This window comes from Neofelis nebulosa, chromosome 10 (genome assembly GCF_028018385.1).
Source record: "Neofelis nebulosa isolate mNeoNeb1 chromosome 10, mNeoNeb1.pri, whole genome shotgun sequence".
Lineage (NCBI taxonomy): Eukaryota > Metazoa > Chordata > Mammalia > Carnivora > Felidae > Neofelis > Neofelis nebulosa.
The window spans coordinates 58,945,360-58,970,364 of NC_080791.1; the positions used below are offsets into that span (position 1 = coordinate 58,945,360).

Consider the following 25,005-nt stretch of genomic DNA (forward strand, 5'->3'; position numbering starts at 1 on the left):
TATCACATTTTACTTGAGTGCTGATTCTGATGGATTTGTTAGAAATGAAGATTATGGTTAGCAGTAGAGTGAGATGGAAAATAATGGATGGCTGACAGACTAAAATCAGTTTGTATATATTAAAAAATGGTCAAAACCATGCTTATTAAAACTTCTCAATCAAGTATTTGTGGAGTCTCTGAAGCTTCTTGGAAAATTCTGGATTCCCTGGAGCTCTGAGGTAAAAACATAGTCACTAAATAAATAGCAACAGCAACAATAAATCTTGGGGAGAGAAAGAGGAATCTGATTTCCTGAAGTACCACATTACATTATTTAAAAACATTTTTTTAATGTTTATTTTTGAGAAAGAGAGAGGGAGACAGAACACAAGCAGGGGAGAGGCAGAGAGAGAGAGAGAGAGAGAGAGAGAGAGAGAGAGAATATCTGAAGTGGGCTCCAGGCTGTGAGCTGTCAGCACAGAGCCCAACGTGGAGTTCGAACTCACAAGCCATGAGCCAAAGTCAGACGCTCAACCAGCTGAGCTACTCAGGCGCCCCCACATTACATTATTTTAAATGGAAAGTTCTTAAAAGATTATGACATATGCAAAGAAACAGGAGTGTATAGCCCTTCCAGAGGACTAAAAGGAGTCAATAGAAATTGACCCTAAAGAAGCACATACATTGGACTTACTAGACAAAGATTTTAAATCACCTATTTTTAACAAAGAGCTAAAGGAAACCATAAAGCCAAAGAACTAAAGTATGAGAATAATGTCCCACCAAAGAGAGAATATCAACAAAGAGAAATTATAAAAAAGAGCCAAATAGAAATCCTGGTGTAGGAAAGTACAATAACTAAAATAGGAATGCACTAGAAGGCTTCAGCAGCAAATCTGAGCTGGCAAAAGAAAGAATCCATGAATTTAAGGTGAGACAATTGAGATTATCCAGTCTGAGAAAGGAATATTTAAAGTGTGATTTAAAAGACATGAACATGGGGCACCTGGGTGGCTCCGTCGGTGGAGTGTCCGACTCTTGATTTTGACTCAGGTCATGATTTCAGGGTAGTGAGATTGAGCCCTGCGTGGGGCTCCGCCCTGAGCATGGAGTCTGCTTGAGATCCTCTCCATCTCTCCCGCTGCCCCCTCCCCCGCTTATATGCTTTCTCTCTTTCTAAAATGTAAATAAATAAATAAACAAACAAAATTATAAAATGTTGATGGACTTATAATGTGTTAAAGATACATTTGTATGGCAGTAATAGCACAGAGGAGGGTAGCAATAGAGCTATGTAGGACCAAAGTTGATACACCGTTGAAATTAAGTTTGCATTAATCCAAACCAGTTATCTTTAAATTAAGATGTTAGTTGTAATCTCCGGGCAACCACTGTGAAAATAATTCCCAAAAAACCATAATAAAAGAAACATTGAATTAGAGTGGTACACTTGAAAATGCCTATTTTACAGATCTCATGAGAAGATACATTATTCTTTGTTTTATAAATGGGGAAACTGAGGCCTTAAGTACATAATAGAATCAAGATTCAAAACCAAGTCTGTCACAAAAAAAACCCCTCACTATGGGTCCTATAAGGGAAATAGATGAAAATCCTGGATAGAACATAGAAATGGTGAAGCTTTATTATTCTAATAATCATCTTTTACAAATACTATACTTTTTTGACTCCATCAGATCAGGAGTTTAAAGAAGGAAGATTCAGTACTTGCTTAGAGTAATATTTTTCATAAGCAGTGGACCTGGATTTGAATGCGAGCATATATGGTTCAAAGCTTTCTATCGGACCATACTGCTTTAGGGTTGCAACCTAAATATTGAGATGGTTTCACCACACTCACCAGCAATTATGCATGCTAGTAAATAACTCAAGAGGACAACACAGAGGGGCATATTCTTGATCTCAGCTCACGTTATGATCTCACAGTTCATCATTTCGAGCCCCACATCCGTCCCTGCACTGATGGTGCAGAGCCTGCTTGGGATTCCTTCTGTTTTTCTCTCTGCCCCTTCCTGACTTGTATGCGCTCTCACGCTCACGCACACTCTCTTTCTCTCTCAAAATAAATAAACTTAAAAAAAGAGAGAGGGAGAGGACAACACAGACTTTATAGAGAAGCAGTGTTGAATTTTCCTTTCCTGGAGTTTTATAATTCACAGAGGGGAGCTTTCTTATTTGTTTCCTCTTTCACAGAACCTGAAGTAACCCAATGCTTTTAAACAAAACAACCACAAGTATAAAATTGGGTGATGTGTTTCTAATTTTACTTTATATCAATTGACATATTCAGTCATGTCTTAAGATATTTACAGTGATACAAATGCAACTCAGTACGTGCTTTGATCTCTTTAAAAAATTTTTTTATTAAAGCATAGTTGACACAGTGTTACATTATTTTCAGGTGTATGACATAGTAATTGGACAACTCTATAATGCCATGCTCACTGCAAGTGTAGCTACTATATGTCACCATTATAACACTATTACAGTACCATTGACTATATTCCCTGTGCTGTACCTTTCATTCCCATGACTTCTTTAATCTCTCTTAATTTGTGAAAATCTACTTTCTCTGCATCCTGGTTAAGTATAGGTAAGGTCTTCTCAGAAAGAAACAAATGCAGGCAGGCAATCATTGTTCTCTTCCATCAGCATAGGAGGACTGTAGAATTTTATGATTTAAGAGAGCTCAAATTTATCATCATCTTGATATTTATATCCTTGACTTTTACCCAAAGACTATTTTAGAATGCCCATTGCTCTTAGAAGAGTTTGCCTTCCTAGGCTGTATTAAGGAAACTAAAGAGATTTCAACATAACCATATGACTACGGAATCTGTGCCCTTCCTGGATCCAAATAAGGAGGCCACTGTTTAAAGTTCTCACTGTAGGGGACATTGCACCAAATGCTTAGAAAAATGTCACATTTTCTTTCTCCTAACTCCTTATTCAGCATAATTTTCCTCTTCCAACGTGTTCCAGAGAATTTCTACTTTCCTGAAAATAAATGTTCAGTGGAACACCCTAGTATTTTAAATTTCTGAATTTGTTAAGACAGCCCAATTTTCTTTTTTCTCTTCTCTTTTCGTTCTTTCTTTCTTTCTTTCTTTCTTTCTTTCTTTTCTTTCTTTTTCTTTCTTTCTTTCTTTCTTTCTTTCTTTCTTTCTTTCTTTCTTTCTTTCTATCTTTCCTTCCTTCCTTCCTTCCTTCCTTCCTTCCTTCCTTCCTTCCTTCCTTCCTTCCTTCTTACTATTTTGAGTATTTACTATTACGAGTTTTGATTTCAAACTCAACTGATTTTAAAGATCAGGTTGATCCAATGAGTAAAGAGGGCAGGGGTAATAATACGTAAGGGAGTGTGTGGTCTATGGGTAAGAGAAAAGAACATGGCTGCTTAAACACATTCAAATTCAATTTTTCAAATTGAAAAACTGCTAGACTATTAAAACATATGGCTGATCAAAGGCCTGTGGTTTCCCATTTCAGGTATTACAGACTTCTTCCCCTAGCAGTTTGTATCAAATAATTTTTTAAGTTTGACTACGTTTCAAATACATATTTGGATGAGTTAACCTACCAAATTTTTGCATAGTGGAGACCACCAAGGAGCTCATACTGCCAGATTAACTCATATTTGTATAAACCTTGAAAGAATACTTCTGCCATTTCTGAGCACATATGTGAATTCTCGTTTACCATTGATTACAAAATTTGTGGCTCTTCACACAAGTCTCTATATTAATTGAAGTTTGTGCACAATTGCTCATTTGAAAATGAACAAACAAGTATACTTAGAACATTCTTGTGCCTTGCTCATTGAACGCTACACAAGGCAGGCACCTGGGTCATTCAGTCATTTAAGCATCCAGCTTCAGCTCAGGTCATGATCTCATGGTTCATGAGTTCAAGCCCCACATCAGGCTCTCTGCTATCAGCACAGAGCCTACTTCGGATCCTCTGTCTCCCCCCCTCCTCCCCCTCCCATCTCTCTCTGCCCCCCCCCCAATAAATAAGTAAACTTAAAAAAAATAAATTTTACACAGGACTCAGATGCATCTTCGCTGTGCATGCCCTTGTCAAATATTATAATTGTGGCACATTTACCTTTTATTGAAAGATTTGAGTAGTTCTTACCTTACTTTAAATTTTCTGAGAAATACATGTAGCTTTTGGAATGTATTTGTGATTCAGCTTTGCAATAAAAAATTGTCTACCTCAGACTTTTAGATCTGGTTAATTGAAGAGAACCAGGAATATAAAGCAAGTTATTGAATTATTATTACTTACAATTAATTACCTAGATGAATCAAAGTTTTTCTTATAATACAATCAAAAGAAATAATTTAGATAGTACAGCCAATACAAGCTAGTTATCATTCATAACCCTTTATTTTTTTTAATGTTTATTTATTTTTGAGAGGGTGCGAGCAGGGAAGGGGCAGAGAGAGAGAGAGAGGGAGATACAGAATCTGAAGCAGGCTCCAGGCTCTGAGCTGTCAGCACAGAGCCTGATGCGGAGTTCAAACCCACGAACCGCAAGGTCATGACCTGAGCTGAAGTCAGACACTTAACCAACTGAGCCACCCAGGTGCCCCTCATTCAGAACCCTTTAGTGAGGAGTCTCTTAATTGCAAATAACAAACTCAACTCAACAAGACCTAATTCAAAGTAGCGTGAGCAAAGTGGGAATTTGTTGGCTCAGGTAACCAATCACAGAAAGGACAAGGGGGTGCTTATTCAGAAACCACCCAATCTGAAGACATTCCTTGTCCTTCCCTTTTGCCTCCCCATTCCCATCTTCACTCTGCCAAATTTCTCATCATTGCTTTTCCTTGTGAATTGGTATAAATCTCTTCTACTGAAGACAGACTTTCTCTATTTGGTAGGAAGACTAGCCATTTAGTTATAGCCATTTGGCTATTTTTGACTCAGCTTCCATCCCAGCAATCACCTACTCTCGAGAGAGAGGGGGGGAGAGAGAGGAGAGAGAAAGAGGGAGAGCAAGAGCTCTAGGTCAAATGTCATTAGTATATGTTAGCTGCCTGTGTCAGTTATAGTTATTACTATTTGAATGAAGAGAAGGGGGGAAGAACGTTCCAAACCAACAGAATAACTTAACTGGAAACATGAAGGTGAGTGGCATTCTCTAAAAAGGCTCAGTCTGGTTGGGATGTAGAGTACAATGCAGATAACAATGATTAGAGATGGTGCTAATGAGAGGTAGTTTGGGACTAGATGGTAAAGGAACGTAGATACCAGCTAAAGAATTTTGACTTTTCAAAATATACAGTGGGAACCATTGAAAAAAAATTGTGGCATCACTTTTTTTCCTAATCTGATATCCAGGCTTTCTTTTTATTTTTTTATGGAAAATTCTCAACATACACTGTAATAAAAAAGAGTAGTATAAATACCCCCATGTATTCATTACCCAGCTTTAACAGTTATCAATATGTGGCCAATCCATTGAAGATTTTTGAAGAAGGCAAGAAAGGAGATTAACATTGTGTCACTTCCTTTGCTTTAGTTAATTTTCACAATGTGCCTGTGGAGTATGTTGTATTCCCACTTTACCTAATTACAAATGAGAAAGCCATCAAAATGATGAACTAAGTAACAGTGCTGGGATTCTAACCCACATCCAACTTCAGAACTCAAGTTCTTTCCCGTGTTGCATAATGCTGCCTCTAATTATGATGTAGGACATTATTCTGTTAGAAATAGCTGCTGTACTGCTGTACTGGGGCTGTTGACCCTATTCAGGATGGTAGACGTCTCTGCCTCCAGCCACTCTGCCTCTACAGGCTCACCAGGATCTAAGTCTGTGGAAATGTTGAACCTCATCAGTTAAAATGACCATTTAGTCCAGTGATTCTCCAAGTATGGTCCCCAGACAAGCAGCAAGTTGTTAGAAAATGTAAATTCTCAGCTCCCCACCACCACCCCAGCCTACTGAATCAAAAATTCAGAGGCTGGGAGCTCATGATGCCTATATTGCTACTTGCTGTGTTTAAATAAAAATGCTCCAGTTGTTTCCTGCAAACATGAGGTTAAGACCATCTACCAAGAGCATTTCTAAGGCAAAGCCATATCAGAAGAATTTATATGTTTCTTTTTTAACAAGTTCATGAAAAGCATGTCTTAAGTTAGGAATTCGTATTCAGACAGTACCAGCAGTCTCCCTGGGGATGTTACATGACTACGTGGAAAGGAATTTTAAGGCATTTGCACTGCCTATATTTAAAGTGCTTGATGGTGCCATCTGGTGGAGTAAGCACTATAGAATGTGCAGCTTTATTACTCAGTGCTTCAGGGATAGGTGTGCATTTTTTAAAAATCAGTGATATAGTAAAAGTTTAATGGAATAGCCAGACATAAGATGTACAAAGAGTTTATTTACTGTAAAACCTCCATTGAGGATATGATACCAGAACACAAGCAACAAAAGAAAAATAGCTAAATTAGACTTCATCAAAATAAGAACTTTTTGTGCATCAAAGGACGCTATTGAGAAAGCGAAAAGACAGCCCACAAAATAAGAGAATATATTTGGAAGCCATACATCTAATAAAAGACATGTATCTGATTATATGAATAACTCTTACAACCCCACAACAAAAAGACAAAACAACCCAATTTAAAAACGAGCGAAGGACTTGAGTAGACATTTTTCCAAGGACAACATACAAATGGCCAGTAAGCCCATGAAAAGATCCCCAACATTATTAGTCATTAGAGAAATGCAAGTCAAAACCACAAGGAGATACTGCTTGCATGGCTTGAATAATTTAAAAAAAAACAAACAGAAAACAACAAGCATTGATGAGGATGTAGAGAAATTGGAACCTTTATACATTGTTAATGGGGATGTAAAATGGTGCAGCCACTGTGGAAAAGTTTGGCAGTTCCTCAAATAGTTAGACATAGAATTATCATAGGACTCAGCAGTTCCACTAGTAGGCATATACCCAGAGAATTGGAAACAGGTGTTCAAATAAAAACTTATACATAAATGTTCATAGCAGCATTATCCATAATAGCCAAAAAGTGGAAACAACCCAAATGCCCATCAACCAATGAATGGATACTAAATGTGGTATATCCATATAAAAGAATATTATTCAGTCATAAAAAGAAATGAAATATTAATACATTGATGAACCTTGAAAACATTATGCCTGGTGATAAAGGCAGGCACAAAATGACACGTGTTATGTGGTTCCATTTATATGAAATGTCTAGGCAAACCCCTTAGAGGTAGAAATGGTTGTCAGAGGTGGGGGCGGCGAGGGAGAAATGGGAGTCACCCCTAATGGATGTGGGATTTCTTTTGGGGGCAGTGCAAATATGCTGGACGTAGATAGTACTGGTGCTTACACAACATTGCGAATGTGCTAAAAGCCACTGAATTGTATACTTTAAAATAGCTAAAGTGGTGAATTTTTTGTTGTGAAAATTTTACCTCAATTTTTAAGAAAATTCCATTGATTGGCAGGACTCCAGAACCTTTTTTTGATTATTGCTATTATTATAGATGTATTTTCCCCATAGTTGTTGCTAATATGTATGCTATTTGTTTTACTTTTTTTTTAATCTAAAATTATTTTGTACCTACTTTTGCAACAGTATAGTTACCATAGTTTTTGTTGGTGCATATATTTCAGTCATTATATATATCATAGCCTAATTATTTTTCAAATGTTTGGCGGTTTTCTTTTTTTTTTTCTTTCAATTTCAGTGAATCCTACTCTAAATGCTTAAACAAAGAAGAATGTTTAAAATTCTTTATAGACATTTATTTCATTGGTGTTTCTTCAAAAGTGTATTTCTAAATCACTTTTTTCTAACCATTGCTATTGTGTTTTTTTCTCTGACTGCTCTGTAGTAAGAGTATGCTAATTTATAATCCTACCAACAGTGGATGAGGAAAAGTGGAGGAGATTAATGATTGCATGTCTACTCTGTTTCAGGCACTGTGCCTGGATCCTTTCACATCCACAGTTCCATTTAACTCCCACACCTACTCTGTTATAAAATGACTACAGTGGCTGATGGCAGTTAATAAACAGATGAACAAAGATCAGAACCCAAAAACTTTGTCTCCAAGTGTATCCTGTTTCTACAGCTTTACCAATATTGGATTTTATCTTTTTTAGTTCCTATTTATTAGAAAGATTCAGCATTTTCCCAAGTGATTGTTTACTGGTTATAAGTACGTTTATGTAACAATCTTTATCTTTTGTCCATTTATTATTAATAGATTTTAAACTGAATTTACCTTGTGAACAGTAGGGGTTCTGTATCAAAGCTTTGTCATAATTTTTTTTTTGCTTTTGTTTATTACTCTTTTACAGGCTCTTGATGGAAATGTGTATGATCACCTGAAGGATTATTTAATAGCCTTCAGCCGGACTGAGCTAGAGACATGCCAAGCTGTGCAGAACACATTCCAGTTTTTATTAGAAACCTCCAGCAAGGTAAGTTACCTTTAGTGAAATATGTGATGTTATCCATTTTAGAATCTAAAATGTTTTTGCATACAAACAAAATGAAGTCACCGGTACTTTAGAAGAATGCTTTAAAGGACAAATCTCCTGGAAACACTTTTCCTTCTAACAAAGTTGCATGGTGTTCTTGATGAGTTGGCACAAAGGGGAAAAGGGGAGGTAATGGTACAAGCTAGTGCAGGATTATCACTCTGCTGCCATATTGCTTTTGAGATGAAATGATTTAAAGAGTTTTACCTTCGGGGTGCCTGACTGACTCAGTCAGAAGAGCATGTGACTCTTGATCTCAGAGTTGCAAGTTCAAGTCCCACATTAGGTGTAGAGATTACTTAAAAATAAAATCTTTAGAGGCGCCTGAGTGGCTCATTCAGTTGAACATCTGACTTTGGCTCAGGTCATAATCTCATGGCTTGTGAGTTTGAACCCCACATCAGGCTCTGTGCTGACAGCTCAGAGTCTGGAGCCTGCTTCAGATTCTGTCTTTGTCTCTCTCTCTCTCTGCCTCTCCCCTGCTTATGCGCTCTCTCTTTCGCTCTCTCTCAAATATAAACATTAAAAAATTTTTTAAATAAATAAAATCTTTAAAAGAAAAAAGGGAATTTTACCTTCCACTTAAATAAATTTTGAATGCACTCAACTCATTCATATGGAAGGACAGCAAGGTCATGTGTCAGTGTAAAAAATAATAAAAAGACACAAAAGGGAAAGTAGCATTTTATCACTGATCAAGAAATGAAGGCTTTATCTTGTTTTTTAAAAATTAACCTTACCTCCTACATGCTGTCATTCATTGATGGTAAATCTTTGTTCAAAAGTGTTAGGATCCAGCAACTTTGCTGGCATGTTCACACTGTGTGCAGAGAAAATAAACAAAATTGCTTTTCTTCAGGATCCTGACAGATTAAAATTTTTTTGCAGCATACAAACTGTCCTTTTGAAGATAAATTGTTCTTATGATTAGTAATTTTTTTATTCTGATACATTAAATGCATAGTAAATGTTTCCCAGCTGAATGCATGCATTTGTAAAACTATATTCATTTTGTAACAGCTATTTTTAAAGATTTCATTCAATCCTCTTTTTTGGCAGGGGAAGCAGGAACTGGCTTAATACCTTAAGAAATTGTTTGGAAAGGAATCAGGATTTCTTAAGAAAAGAAGCATAGACTCTTCTTCCTGAGCACCTCCTTATATATTTATTCTTGTTTTCAGTGTACTATGACTCTATTTCTATTTTAAAAAAAATTTTTTTTTCAACGTTTTTTATTTATTTTGGGACAGAGAGAGACAGAGCATGAACAGGGGAGGGGCAGAGAGAGAGGGAGACACAGAATCGGAAACAGGCTCCAGGCTCCGAGCCATCAGCCCAGAGCCTGACGCGGGGCTCGAACTCACGGACCGCGAGATCGTGACCTGGCTGAAGTCGGACGCTTAACCGACTGTGCCACCCAGGCGCCCCTCTATTTTTAGAAAAACATTTAAAATATTAATTTGGGGGGCACACAGCTGGGTCAGTCAGTGGAGCATGATCTTGGGATCATGAGTTCTAGCCCCATGTAGGGCCTAGAGTTTACTTCAAAAAGTAGATAGGTAGATAGGTAGGTAGGTAGGTAGGTAGGTAGGTAGATAGATAGATAGATAGATAGATAGATAGATAGATAGATAGATGGATAGAATATTAAGTTGATACAGAAATATAAAAATCGCTAGTCTGGTGCTTTGAAATCCTATCATGTTTCTATTTTCCTGGATTTTCTGGATTTTCCAGAATCCAATACAAGATATAGAAGGATTGATGTATAGAAAGTAGGATGGGTAGAAAGATGGGTAGTTATATGAAAGCAAATGTAGAAAAATGTTAATTGAAGAATCTAGGTAGTGGGTATATGGGTGTTTGCATATAGTTCTTTTTATTTTAAGGTATGTGTCTTTGAAATTTTCCATAAGAGAATGTTGGGGGAATGAGTCTATAAAAACATCTTGGCTTTGTTCTGTTTGTGGAGCAGTTGATTTTTGAATAGTGATCAAATTGTGTATATTTATTGGCCCATTCAGGCTTCCTGTTCCTTTTTTTTTTTTTTTCCAATATATGAAATTTATTGTCAAATTGGTTTCCATACAACACCCAGTGCTCATCCCAAAAGGTGCCCTCCTCAATACCCATCACCCACCCTCCCCTCACTCCCACCCCCCATCAACCCTCAGTTTGTTCTCAGTTTTTAACAGTCTCTTATGCTTTGGCTCTCTCCCACTCTAACCTCTTTTTCTTTTATTCCTTCCCCTCCCCCATGGGTTTCTGTTAAGTTTCTCAGGATCCACATAAGAGTGAAACCATATGGTATCTGTCTTTCTCTGTATGGCTTATTTCACTTAGCATCACACTCTCCAGTTCCATCCACGTTGCTACAAAAGGCCATATTTCATTCTTTCTCATTGCCACGTAGTATTCCATTGTGTATATAAACCACAATTTCTTTATCCATTCATCAGTTGATGGACATTTTGGTAACTTATACTTTCCTAGACAATAGTCCATTTTATTTATCAAATTTGATGGTATATGTGTATAAACTTGGGTACTCTATTGTCGTCTTCCTTTCCATTTCTAATATTGTGTATGCTGTGCTTTCTTTCATTTTGATCAAATTTACTAATCTGTCTTCTTAATCTCCAAGATCCAGCTTTTACTCTACTTCTTCATGTTGTTGCTATTTCCTTAATACCTGCCTTTATATTTATTATTTCTTTCTACTTTATTACAGTTTATGTGCTTATTCTTTTTCAGGCTTCTTTTTCTAGTAGGTCCTTTGTTTTAGTCTTTCTTGCAAGTAAATCCACCTAAGGCTAAAAATTTCTTTTTCTACTTTAACTGCATTTTATATGTAGGGGCTTTTTGTTGTTTCTACATTGTCCCCCTTGTTAACCCATGAACTGTTTAGAGATGAGTTTTTCCAATTTTCATTCAGTGGGAGTATTGTAGTGGGGTTACATTTTTCATTTCTAATTTTATTAGAAATTATATTTTATTACATTTATTTTTATCAGAGAGATTGTCCTCTGACAGAATTGTTTAAAATATCTTTTTCTGACTGAGAACAAACTGAGGGTTGATGGGGGGGTGGGAGGGAGGAGAGGGGTGGGTGATGGGTATTGAGGAGGGCACCTTTTGGGATGAGCACTGGGTGTTGTATGGAAACCAATTTGACAATAAATTTCATATATTGGAAAAAAATTTTCTTTTTCTGAAAATAAGTTATGTTGGATACACTACTTTTAGTTTATAAAACAGGTAAATTTAGTCTTAAAGAATAACTAATATTTTACACAACACTTAATTTTCTAGGAGTTTTAAGCACATCCTCTGAGGTTGATATTATCATGCCCGTTATATAGAAGAAAACAGACTCAGGAAGTTTATATGGCTGCCCGAGGTTACATACTCACACATCACATTTTCCATGCTCTACTACTATACTATATTATCTCTTTAGCTTGTATTATTTCCATAGAAAATGAATTAAAAATATATAAACTGGTTTGGACATAACGAGATAAGCTTTCATTTTTCTCTGCATTCACTCATATGAATATCTTGCTCCCCAGGGATGAGGATAAATGATATCCTCTTCTGTTTATATTGAAAGTAAGAATGATATAACTAGGAGTTGAGCCCTTTGTTCCAAAAACTAGAAGAGCTCATACCTTTAAGTTTTATGCCATGTGCTTTTCTGTTACAAAGAGCTTGTTATGCTATTCTTGTTACACTGCTGAACCCAGCACAGTGATCTGATAACCCAGAGAGAAGTTTGAAAATCTTCAGGTTTTTATTCTACACCATTATTACTTTGTCTTTTTAGGGAGGAGTTTATTCTCCCGCCCCCATCTAAATTGTAACTGTACATATTCTCAAAGATACTTGGGGGGGGGGGGGGTAATCCATACTGACACACTGTAGCTATTATCGTGTTCTCTGTATCTTTCATCCTCTGAAGAGAAACACCTGGCCCTAGGAGCTTTTGTTTAAGTTTAATTATTTATGAAGCTTGCTCCTTAATATTTTATGAAATGCTTTGTATATGTAACTGAAGCAGATGTTGTCATAAATATTTTGTCTAGGATAGTAACTCCAAAGGTAGTTCTGGCTTTTATAGTTTGTTCATGTGTGCTTGCTTTCTGTCTGCATAAGGAGACTCCTACCAATTAGTAACATAGCTTTTTAACAGTTCAGAAAAGAAGTGTTATTCTGTATTTTTTTTGGAAATTGACTTGTCCGTTATTGCCACTCTTAATACCTTGAAGACTAACCAAAACGTAAACTTAATAAAATAAAGGAAAAAAAAAAAAAACTATTATCATCTCAAAAGAAACAGGGAAAAGAAAAGACACAGGAAAAGCATTTGACAAAATTAAACACTCTTTTATGATAAAAACACAAATTAGAAATAGAAGGGAACTTCCTTAACAGATAAAAGGCATTTATGAAAAACCTACAGTTAACATCGTGCTTAATGGTGAAAATCTGAAAGCTTTCCTTCTAGAGATCAGGAACAAGACAAAGATGCCCATTTTCCCTACTGTACTGGAAGTCCTAGTCAGATCAATTAGTCAAGGAAAAAAGAAGTAGAAGGCATCCATATTGAAAGGGAAGAATGAAATTATCAGTTTTTGCAGATGACATAATTATATATAGAAAATACTATAGAGACCATGAAAAAAGTACTAGAGCTAATAAATCAATTTAGTGAAATTACAGGTATGAGATCAAAACACAAAAATCAGCTATGTTTCTGTGCTCCATCAATGAATACACCAAAAGAAAATTAAGACAATTCCAGCTATAATAATATCTAAAGAATAAAATACCAAGAATAAATTTAAATAAAGGATTCAAAGACTTGTACATTGAGAAACTATAAAACATTGCTGAAAATAATTGAAGAGGACCTAAATAAATGGAAATCATATTTATGGATTGAAAGAGTTCATATTCCCCAAAGCAATCTATAGATTCAATCAATCCCTATCAAAATTCCAATGACCTTTTTTTGCAGAAATGGGAAAGCCTGTCCTCAAATTCATATGGAACTTCCAAGGGGCCCTGAATACCCAAAAACAGCATTGAAAAGAAAAAACAAAGCTGAAGGACTCACACTTCCCAATTTCAAAAGTTAATTCAAGATTAATCAAAATAGTGTGGTACTAGCATAAAGACGGACATATATAGACCAATGAAATAGAATTGAGAATCCAGAAATAAGCCCAAACATCTATGGCCAATTGATTTTCAACAAGGTTGCCAAGGCCATTTAGTAAAGAAAGACTACTTTTTTCAACAAAAGACTTGTGCTGAGACAAGATAACCACATGCAAGAGAATGAAGTTGAACCCCTGCCTCACTCCATATACAAAAATTAACTCAAAATGGATCAGTGACCTAAAACTATAGAAGAAAACGTAGAGGTAAATCTTTATGACCTTGGGTTTGGCACCGTGTTCTTAGCTTTGCCATTAAAGCAGAAGCAACCAAAGAAAAAACAGATAATTTGACTTACTCAAATTAAAAGCTTTTGTGCATTGAAGAACATTCTCAAGAATATAGAAAAGACAGGGGTGCCTGGGTACCTCAGTCGGTTAAGTGTCCAACTTCAGCAGAGGTCATGATCTCATGGTTCGTGGGTTCAAGTCCCACATCAGGCTCTGGGTTGACAGCTCAGAGCCTGGATCCTGCTTCAGATTCTGTGTCTCCCTCCCTCTTTCTCTGACCTTCCCTTGCTTGTGTTCTTCCTCTCTCTCAAAAATAAATAAACATTAAAAAAAAAAAAAGATTTAAAAAAGAAGAATATAGAAAAGATAACCCATAGGATGGGAGAAATTATTTTTTATGATAATTTATTGTCAAATTGGCTTAGATACAACACCCAGTTCTCATCCCAGCAAGTGCCCTCCTCAATGCCCATCACCCATTTTCTTCTCTCCCCCATCCCCCATCAAATCTCAGTTCTCTGTATTTAAGGGTCTCCTATGTTTTGTCCCCCTCCCTGTTTTTATATTAGTTTTGCTTCCCTTCCCTTATGTTCATCTGTTTTGTATCTTAAAGTCCTCATATGAGTGAAGTCATATGATGTTTGTTTTTCTCTAACTGACTAATTTCATTTAGCATAATACCCTCTAGCTCCATCCACGTAGTTGCAAACGGCAAGCTTTCATTTTTTTTGATTGCCGGCTAATACTCCATTGTATATGTATACCACATCTTCTTTATCTGTTCGTCCATCAATGAACATTTGTGTTCTTTCCATACTTTGGCTATTGTTGATAGTGCTGTTATCAACATTGGGGTGCATGTTCCCCTTCGAAACAGCACACCTGTATCCCTTGGATAAATACCTAGTGTGCAATTGCTGGGTCATAGGGTAGTTCTATTTTTAATTTTTTGAGGAACCTCCATACTGTTTTCCAGAGTGGCTGCACCAGTTTGCATTCCCACTGGTCATCTGGACGTCTTTTTTGGAGAAGTGTCTATTCATGTCTTTTGCCCATTTCTTCACTGGATTGTTTGTTTTTTGAGTGTTGAGTTTGAGAAGTTCTTTATAGATTTTGGATACTAACCCTTTATCTGATATGTCATTTGCAAATATCTTTTCCCATTCTATCAGTTGCTTTTTAGTTTTGCTGATTGTTTCCTTCACTGTGCAGAAGCTTTTTATTTTGATGAGGTCCCAATAATTCATTTTTGCTTTTGTTTCCCTTGCCTCTGGAGATGTGTTGAGTAAGAAGTTGCTGCAGCCAAGGTCAAAGAGGTTTTTGCCTGCTTTCTCCCCAAGGATTTTGATGGCTTCCTGTCTTACATTTAGGTCCATCATCCATTTTGAGTTTCTTTTTGTGTATGGTATAAGAAAATGGTCCAGGTTCATTTTTATGCATGTTGCTGTCCAGTTTTTCCAGCACCACTTGCTGAAGAGACTGTCTTTATTCCATTGGATATTCTTTCCTGCTTTGTCAAAGATTAGTTGGCCAAATGTTTGTGGGTCCATTTTTGGGTTCTCTACTTTGTTCCATTGATCTGAGTGTCTGTTTTTGTGCCAGTACCACACTGTCTTGATGATTACAGCTTTGTAAAACAGCTTGAAGTCCGGGATTGTGATGCCTCCATCTTTGGTTTTCTTTCTCAAGATTTCTGTGGCTATTTGGGGTCTTTTCTCATTCCATACAAATGTTCGGATTGTTTGTTCTAGCTCTGTGAAGAATGCTGGTATTATTTTATTAGGGATTGTATTGAGCGTGTAGATTGCTTTGAGTAGTATGGACATTTTAACAATATTTGTTCTTCCTATCCAGGAACATGGAATATTTTTTCCATTTTTTTGCGTATTCTTCAATTTCTTTCATAAGCTTCCTATAGTTATCAATGTGTAGATTTTTCACCTCTTGGATTTATTCCTATGTATTTTATGGGTTTTGGTGCAGTTGTAAATGGGATCAATTCCTTGATTTCTCTTTCTGTTGCTTGATTATTGGTGTATAGGAATGCACCGGATTTCTGTGCATTGATTTTATATCCTGCGACTTTGCTGAATTCATGGATCAGTTCTAGCAGTTTTTTGGTGGAATCTTTTGGGTTTTCCATATACAGTATCATGTCATCTGCAAAGAGTGCAAGTTTGACCTCCTCCTGGCTGATTTGAATGCCTTTTATTTCTTTGTGTCATCTGATTGCTGAGGCTATGATTTCCAATACTATGTTGAGTAACAGTGACAAGAGTGGACATCCCTGGCTTGTTCCTGACCTTAGGGGGAAAGCTCTCAGTTTTTCCCCATTGAAGATGATATTAGCATTGGGTCTTTCATATATGGCTTTTATGATCTCAAGGTATGCTCCTTCTATCTCTACTTTCTTGAGGGTTTTTATCAAGAAAGGATGCTGTCTTTTGTCAGATGCTTTCTCTGCATCTATTGAGAGGATCATGTGGTTTTTGTCCTTTCTTTTATGGATGTGATGAATCATGTTGATTGTTTTGCAGATATTGAACCAGCCCTGCATCCCAGGTGTAAATCCCACTTGGTCATGGTGAATAATTTTTTTAATGTATTGTTGGATCCAGTTGGCTAGTATCTTGAGGATTTTTGCATCCATGTTCATCAGAAAAATTGGTCTATAGTTCTCCTTTTTAGTGGAGTCTTTGTCTGGTTTTGGAATCAAAGTAATGCTGGCTTCATAGAAAGAGTTTGGAAGTTTTCCTTCCATTTCTATTTTTTGGAACAGCTTCAAGAGAATAGGTGTTAACTCTTCTTTAAATGTTTGGTAGAACTCTATTGGAAAGCCATCTATCTGGTCCTGGACTCTTGTTTTTTGGGAGATTTTTAATTAATAATTCGATTTCTTTACTGGTTAAGGGTCTGTTCAAATTTTCTATTTCTTCCTGTTTCAGTTTTGGTAGTGTATATGTTTCTAGGAATTTGTCCATTTCTTCCAGATTGCCCATATTATTGGCACATAATTGCTTATAATATTCCCTTATTATTGTTTATATTTCTGCTATGTTGGTTGTGATCTCCCCTCTTTCATTATTGATTTTATTTATTTGGGTCCTTTCCTTTTTCTATTTGATCAAACTAGCTAGGGGCTTATTAATTTTGTTAATTCTTTCAAAGAACCAGCTTCTGGCTTCATTGATCTGTTCTACTGTTTTTTTAGTTTCGATAGCACTGATTTCTGCTCTAGTCTTTATTATTTCCTGTCTTCTGCTGGTTTTGGGTTTTATTTGCTGTTCTTTTTCCATATCTGTAAGGTGTAAGATTAGGTTGTATATATGAGATCTTTCTTCCTTCTTTAGGAAGGCCTGGATTGCTATATACTTTCCTCTTATAACCGCCTTTGCTGTCTCCTGGAGGTTTTGAGCTGTGGTGTTGTTATTTTCATTGGCTTCCATGTCCTTTTTAATCTCCTCTTTAACTTCTTGGTTAGCCCATTCATTCTATAGTATGATGGTCTTTAGTCTCCAAGTATTTGTTATCTTTCCACATTTTTTCTTGTGGTTGATTTCAAGTTTCATAGCATTGTGGTCTGAAAATATGCACAGTATGATATTGATCTTTTTGTACCCCAGTATGTGATCTATTCTGGAAAATGTTCCATGTGCACTGGAGAAGAATGTGTATTCTGCTTTAGGATGAAATGTTCTGAATATATCTGTGAAGTCTATCTGGTCCAGTGTGTCATTCAGAACCTTGTTCATTGTCTATTTAGATGATCTATCTATTGCTGTAAGTGGGGTGTTGAAGTCCCCTATTATTATGGTATTCTTATCAATGAATTTCTTTATATTGTGATTAATTGATTTATATATTTGGGTACCTCCAAATTTGGAGCCTAAATGCTTACAATTCTTAGATGATCTTCTTGGTGGATAGACCCCTTCCTTAATTATGATATAATGCCCTTCTTCATCTCTTGTTACAGTCTTTATTTTAAAGTCTGGATTGTCTGATATAAGTATGGCTGGCTACTCTGGCTTTCTTTTGTTGACCATTAGCATGATAGATGGTTCTCCATTCCCTTACTTTCAATCTGAAGGTGTCCTTAGGTCTAAAGTGGGTCTCTTGTAAACAGCATATAGATAGATCTTGTTTTCCTATCCATTCTGTTATCCTGTGTCTTTTGATTGGAGCATTTAGTCCATTGACATTTAGAGTGAGTACTGAAAGATAAGAATTTATGAGCATGGTTTTTTTTTTTTTTAAGTTTATTTATTTAGAGAGAGACAGAGACAGCACAAGAGGGGGAGAGGCAGAGAAAGAGAGAGAAAGAGAGCGAATCCTAAGCAGGCTCCACACTATCAGCTCAGAGCCTGATGCAGGGCTCAAACTCACAAACTGAGAGATCATGAGCTGAGCCAAAACCAGGAGTCAGATGCATAACCAACTGAGCCACCCAGGCGCCCCTGGATGGGTATGTTTTTTAAAAGAGTCCTTGGGAGGGGCGCCTGGGTGGCGCAGTCGGTTGGGCGGCCGACTTCAGCCAGGTCACGATCTCGCGTCTGTGAGTTCGAGCCCCGCGTCGGGCTCTGTGCTGACAGCTCAGAGCCTGGAGCCTGTTTCCAATTCTGTGTCTCCCTCTCTCTCTGCCCCTCCCCCGTTCATGCTCTGTGTCTCTCTGTCCCAAAAATAAATAAAAAACGTTGAAAAAAAATTAAAAAAAAATAAAATAAAAGAGTCCTTGGGGGCGCCTGGGTGGCTCAGTTGGTTGAGCGTCCGACTTCGGCTCAGGTCACGATCTCACGGTTCGTGAGTTCGGCCCTGCGTCGGGCTCTGGGCTGATGGCTCAGAGCCTGGAGCCTGCTTCGGATTCTGTGTCTCCCTCTCTCTCTGCCCCTCCTCCGTTCATGCTCTGTCTCTCTCTGTCCCAAAAATAAATAAACGTTAAAAAAAAAAATTAAAAAAAAATAAAAGAGTCCTTGTGTTTTAGATATCATATTGAAATATTATGGATTAAGGGATATGTTTGAGACTTGCTTCAGTATAGTTGGGGGTGGAAGAGATAGTTGGATCTATTAATGAAACAAGATTGGGCAGGAGGGGCCATTTTTGGAAGTTGGATGATGGTTACGTGGGGATACATTATACCGTTGTCTCTAGTTTTACATATGTTATAATAAAGTTAAAAATATAAAAAAAGTTGTAACTAGAAGGATGATCCTCTTAACTTTTTTTGCATGATGATTAGTGAGGCTCTTAGGGCTGTGTCAAGAGCTTTCACAGCTTAAAACTGGAATCCAGGAAAAGAAAAAAAAACACATTTCCCTTTGAGAAGATGTTTATTCAGCCAGCCTTGCCTGACAAAATTTTCCCAAACTCTGCTCACCCCATCTCACCCCGTCAGTCTGGATTAAATATCATCCTCTTTTGTCTTCTCTAAGTACCCTCTACATACTTCCACAGTGTACTTAACTGTGTATTGTCTGGGTCTCCCACTTTCCAGATTATAAATTCCTTGAAGATATTAACCTTGTGTATTCATCTTTATTCATCTATATTCTCCCCTCATCACTGCATTAAACATTGGGTTTGGTAAGCTCTCTCAATAAATTGCTGAATGAGCGATAGGGAACTGGATTTGTGCTGGTAAATAAAATGTAAAATATAACCCCCTACTTTCTCCATATTCTCAGTAAACCCTTTTCTGAGGACTACTAAGATATAGCTACAGAGCTTCTTTAAATTTTTCATTTTCTGCCCATCCTCTGACAGAAGTGCTAATGAAAGATAAGTAAAGGGTAAGTAAGCACTGTAGCAAAATGGAAAATAAGTTTCTGCACAATCAAATGTTGCTGATTTCCATTCATTCCCAGGGTATATAATGCAATGAAGTCTTTTCAGATGGCTTTCTGTACTGTTTTGCTGCATTCTGTGTATCAGAATTCCCCTTCTATATGAATTCCTTTTAGTCTGTCTTCTTGGTATGCAATAAGACGGTAGTTAGAATGTAACCTCCTAGGGGCACCTGGCTGACTCAGTCAGTGGAGCATATAACTTTTGATTTGGGGATTGTAAGTTCAAGCCCCGTCTTGGGTGTACAGAGATTACTTAAAGATTTTTTTAAATCTTAAAAAAAATAATAACCACCTAGAAAAGGTGGCAAGAAATACTATAAATATAATATTTGGTAGGGTTTCTGGCTGGCTCAGTCAGTAGAGCATGCAACTCTTGATCTCAGGGTCGTGAATTCAAGCCCCACTTTGAGCATGGAGCCTGCTCAAAAAAAATTTTTTTTGAATGCGATTTTGTGCCATGTAGAGTGTTTGTTATCTAGCAGTTTCCTAGTGGGCGACAATCTCCATATAGCAGACTTTAAGAAGTCTACAAAATTTTGTAACTGGGAGAGACCTAAGAGACTAATGTGGTTTCCTATTTTCATTCCGCTGCCCCCATTAAAAAGAACAGCCTTTTGTATAATCACTATCTTTTTGCTGTCTTAAAATATTGCATATTATTTAGTCCCAAAATCTGGGCTAGTTTCTAAACTAGTACTTTCCGTATTTAGACTATTGAGAAAATAGGACATACCAAGTAACAACTCTTATCTAAAATGAAAAAAAAAATGGATAATTATCATTTTCTTTTGGTCACATAGTGTTGGATGATTTCTCATTTTTGGAAAGCAGCAGAATAAGTCTTAAACTTTAAAATGCAATTACTGGATATCTTAACCTTATTAAAGAGTTAAAGATACTTTATTTTCTCTTTAGGTTGTACGGGACTATAATCTTCAGCTGTTTTTACAAGAGAATGCTGTATTTCACAAACCCCAGCCCTTCCAGTTCCAACCCTGCGACAGTGATACTGTAAGGGAATTCCAGATTTTCATTCCATTTGTTTAAGCAATGTTTGTGCTCAAATGACTGTTATCCTCGGACTAGACAGAAAAAGCTGAGTGTGTGTCTCCTTAATTTTATAACAAAACTGTGAGTATGCAGAGAAACTGACATTTCTTCTTTCTAAAATGTGACTAAAACCCAGTATCTTTATGCCAGCAACTTAAATAAGGTTAAATTATAAGACACGGTACTGGAAACCTGCAAACTGAACTGAGGGAAGAAGAAAAAGTCCTCAATAAAAAAATTTTTTTTTCAATTTAAATATAAATCATACTTTCTATCCATGAAATTCTTCACATGTGCATACTTCCAAAGAAACCAGTGGTTAAATTTTAACCAGAATAGAATCAATAAACCGAGGAGTGAATATGTGCCTGCAAATATTTTGTTTGGCTTTTAAAAAAATTACAGGCCCTTTATAATTCCTTTCAGATTTCTTAGAATGTCAGAGCATTAACATAAATGCCAAATTGGCAATTTTGAAAAAGCAGACATTGAACATACATTTTATCCTTGAGCTAATGAAAAATGTTTGCCATTATTTAAATTAAAAAAAAAATAGAACCAAAATGCTAATTTGATAACATAAAGAAAGGCAATCAACTTCTACAAGTTGAAAAAGCACATGTTGGCGTATCTAGCACATTCATTCCATGTAGGCAGGCCAAGAGGGAAGTCAAATTTTATTCATAAGGTCTCTTAGTAAACCTAGAATCAGAACCAGGGGAATTTATGATCTCAGAATTTCATGCTATCAGTTTAATAGAAATCTTTGCTGGAGATATCTTCATTACTTTTCTTACATTTTAAGGAGCCCTGTTAGTGGCTATGTAAAGAAATGTAGGAAATCAGCATTTTTCTCTAGATTGTAACTCTTGCCCTTTATATTAGTGCCCTTTTTATCAATCTGCTTTTGCTTAATCACCCAGTGATGTTGTCCTATAATTTGACTTCTTTAGCTGAAAGGAATAAAGCTGGGAAATAGAAGATATTGGGTATGGACAGGTTCACCAAGCTTGACTTAAAATTGTGACTAATACTAAATTATTTTACCTTTGCCCATTTTCCTCAAAAACTCAGAATAACTGTAGACTCTCGTCTAACTTGTCCAAGGCTCAACTACAATCTTAAATCCTCCTTTGTTTCTAGACACTGTGCTAAATGTTCTTAGCTGTGTGTCCCTGTTAACCTGGAGATTCTAACTATGCTGTTTTCTGTCCTTGTGCAATCTTTACTGGGCAGAGTTTAAAAGCTGCCCAGCTGGTGGATATTGAGCTCTCCCCTGTCAGTGCTCTGAGAATGACCATAGCTGAGGTATATGGGGGGTGTGGGTCAAGGGTGGGGGAGATGGGATGTGTGGGTTTGCATGTTAATGAAGGGTGGGACTGGTATTGGGATTAAAGAACATGTGTGTGTGTGTGTGTGTGTGTGTGTGTGTGTGTGTGTGTGTGTGTGTAAGAGGCCACTGAATGCATAAACTGGGGCTTTCCATTTTCCTTAATATAAATTAAGGTTTTCCTTTCCTATTTATAGTGAAAAGATTGAACTTCTCATTTTTCATCTTGTCTGAAGCACCTTAGTTTTCCTCAACAGATGTGCTGGAAAGGATTGTAGAGCTAATCTTGCCTTTATCAAGGAGAAAACTGAAGTCTTTTTTAATATGACCCAGTTCAAATTGCAGTATTTTTCCTGCAAAAGTCCAAACGGTCCAAATGAAAACAGAGTCACATATTACTGTCAAAGTTAATTAAGACGTGAAATGATTGTACCCCCCCCCGCCTTTTTTTTGGTGTATCTTTTACTTGCTGTTGAATTGAAATTTCTTGTCATTTTATTTTAATATATGATTTTTTTTAATTTTTTTTTTTAAATTTATTTATTTTTTATTTTTTAATATATGAAATTTACTGTCAAATTGGTTTCCATACAACACCCAGTGCTCATCCCAAAAGGTGCCCTCCTCAATACCCATCACCCACCCTGCCCTCCCTCCCACCCCCCATCAACCCTCAGTTTGTTCTCAGTTTTTAACAGTCTCTTATGCTTTGGCTCTCTCCCACTCTAACCTCTTTTTTTTTTTTCCCTTCCCCTCCCCCATGGGTTTCTGTTACGTTTCTCAGGATCCACATAAGAGTGAAACCATATGGTATCTGTCTTTCTCTGTATGGCTTATTTCACTTAGCATCACACTCTCCAGTTCCATCCACGCTGCTACAAAACGCCATATTTCATTTTTTCTCATTGCCACGTAGTATTCCATTGTGTATATAAACCACAATTTCTTTATCCATTCATCAGTTGATGGACATTTAGGCTCTTTCCACAATTTGGCTATTGTTGAGAGTGCTGCTATAAACATTGGGGTACAAGTGCCCCTATGCATCAGTACTCCTGTATCCCTTGGATAAATTCCTAGCAGTGCTATTGCTGGGTCATAGGGTAGGTCTATTTTTAATTTTCTGAGGAACCTCCACACTGCTTTCCAGAGCGGCTGCACCAATTTGCATTCCCACCAACAGTGCAAGAGGGTTCCCGTCTCTCCACATCCTCTCCAGCATCTATAGTCTCCTGATTTCTTCATTTTGGCCACTCTGACTGGCGTGAGGTGGTATCTGAGTGTGGTTTTGATTTGTATTTCCCTGATGAGGAGCGACGTTGAACATCTTTTCATGTGCCTGTTGGCCATCCGGATGTCTTCTTTAGAGAAGTGTCTATTCATGTTTTCTGCCCATTTCTTCACTGGGTTATTTGTTTTTTGGGTGTGAAGTTTGATGAGCTCTTTATAGATTTTGGATACTAGCCCTTTGTCCGATGTGTCATTTGCAAATATCTTTTCCCATTCCGTTGGTTGCCTTTTAGTTTTGTTGGTTGTTTCCTTTGCTGTGCAGAAGCTTTTTATCTTCATAAGGTCCCAGTAATTCACTTTTGCTTTTAATTCCCTTGCCTTTGGGGATGTGCCGAGTAAGAGATTGCTACGGCTGAGGTCAGAGAGGTCTTTTCCTGCTTTCTCCTCTAAGGTTTTGATGGTTTCCTGTCTCACATTCAGGTCCTTTATCCATTTTGAGTTTATTTTTGTGAATGGTGTGAGAAAGTGGTCTAGTTTCAACCTTCTGCATGTTGCTGTCCAGTTCTCCCAGCACCATTTGTTAAAGAGACTGTCTTTTTTCCATTGGATGTTCTTTCCTGCTTTGTCAAAAATGAGTTGGCCATACGTTTGTGGGTCTAGTTCTGGGGTTTCTATTCAATTCCATTGGTCTATGTGTCTGTTTTTATGCCAATACCATGCTGTCTTGATGATGACAGCTTTGTAGTAGAGGCTAAAGTCTGGGATTGTGATGCCTCCTGCTTTGGTCTTCTTCTTCAAAATTACTTTGGCTATTCGGGGCCTTTTGTGGTTCCATATGAATTTTAGGATTGCTTGTTCTAGTTTCAAGAAGAATGCTGGTGCAATTTTGATTGGGATTGCATTGAATGTGTAGATAGCTTTGGGTAGTATTGACATTTTGACAATATTTATTCTTCCAATCCATGAGCAGGGAATGTCTTTCCATTTCTTTATATCTTCTTCAATTACCTGCATAAGCTTTCTATAGTTTTCAGCATACAGATCTTTTACATCTTTGGTTAGATTTATTCCTAGGTATTTTATGCTTCTTGGTGCAATTGTGAATGGGATCAGTTTCTTTATTTGTCTTTCTGTTGCTTCATTGTTAGTGTATAAGAATGCAACTGATTTCTGTACATTGATTTTGTATCCTGCAACTTTGCTGAATTCATGTATCAGTTCTAGCAGACTTTTGGTGGAGTCTATCAGATTTTCCATGTATAATATCATGTCATCTGCAAAAAGCGAAAGCTTGACTTCATCTTTGCCAATTTGGATGCCTTTGATTTCCTTTTGTTGTCTGATTGCTGATGCTAGAACTTCCAGCACTATATTAAACAACAGCGGTGAGAGTGGGCATCCCTGTCGTGTTCCTGATCTCAGGGAAAAAGCTCTCAGTTTTTCCCCATTGAGGATGATGTTAGCTGTGGGCTTTTCATAAATGGCTTTTATGATCTTTAAGTATGTTCCTTCTATCCCGACTTTCTCAAGGGTTTTTATTAAGAAAGGGTGCTGGAT

The 25,005-nt window shown here is 37.0% G+C and overlaps 1 protein-coding gene across 5 annotated transcripts in view; it reads left to right on the forward strand.

Annotated features, from left to right (window-relative positions):
• FCHSD2 (FCH and double SH3 domains 2) overlaps nt 1-25,005 on the forward strand; it is a 301,322-nt gene that overhangs the window by 208,735 nt on the left and 67,582 nt on the right. For 4 of the 5 annotated variants that reach the window (XM_058687857.1, XM_058687860.1, XM_058687856.1 and 1 more), the window contains exons 9-11: nt 8,357-8,479; nt 20,754-20,849; nt 22,125-22,196. In XM_058687857.1, coding sequence (XP_058543840.1) covers nt 8,357-8,479; nt 20,754-20,849; nt 22,125-22,196 — 291 coding nt within the window. The remainder of the gene's footprint in view (nt 1-8,356; nt 8,480-20,753; nt 20,850-22,124; nt 22,197-25,005) is intronic. The other variant, XM_058687859.1, reaches the window with a different exon arrangement.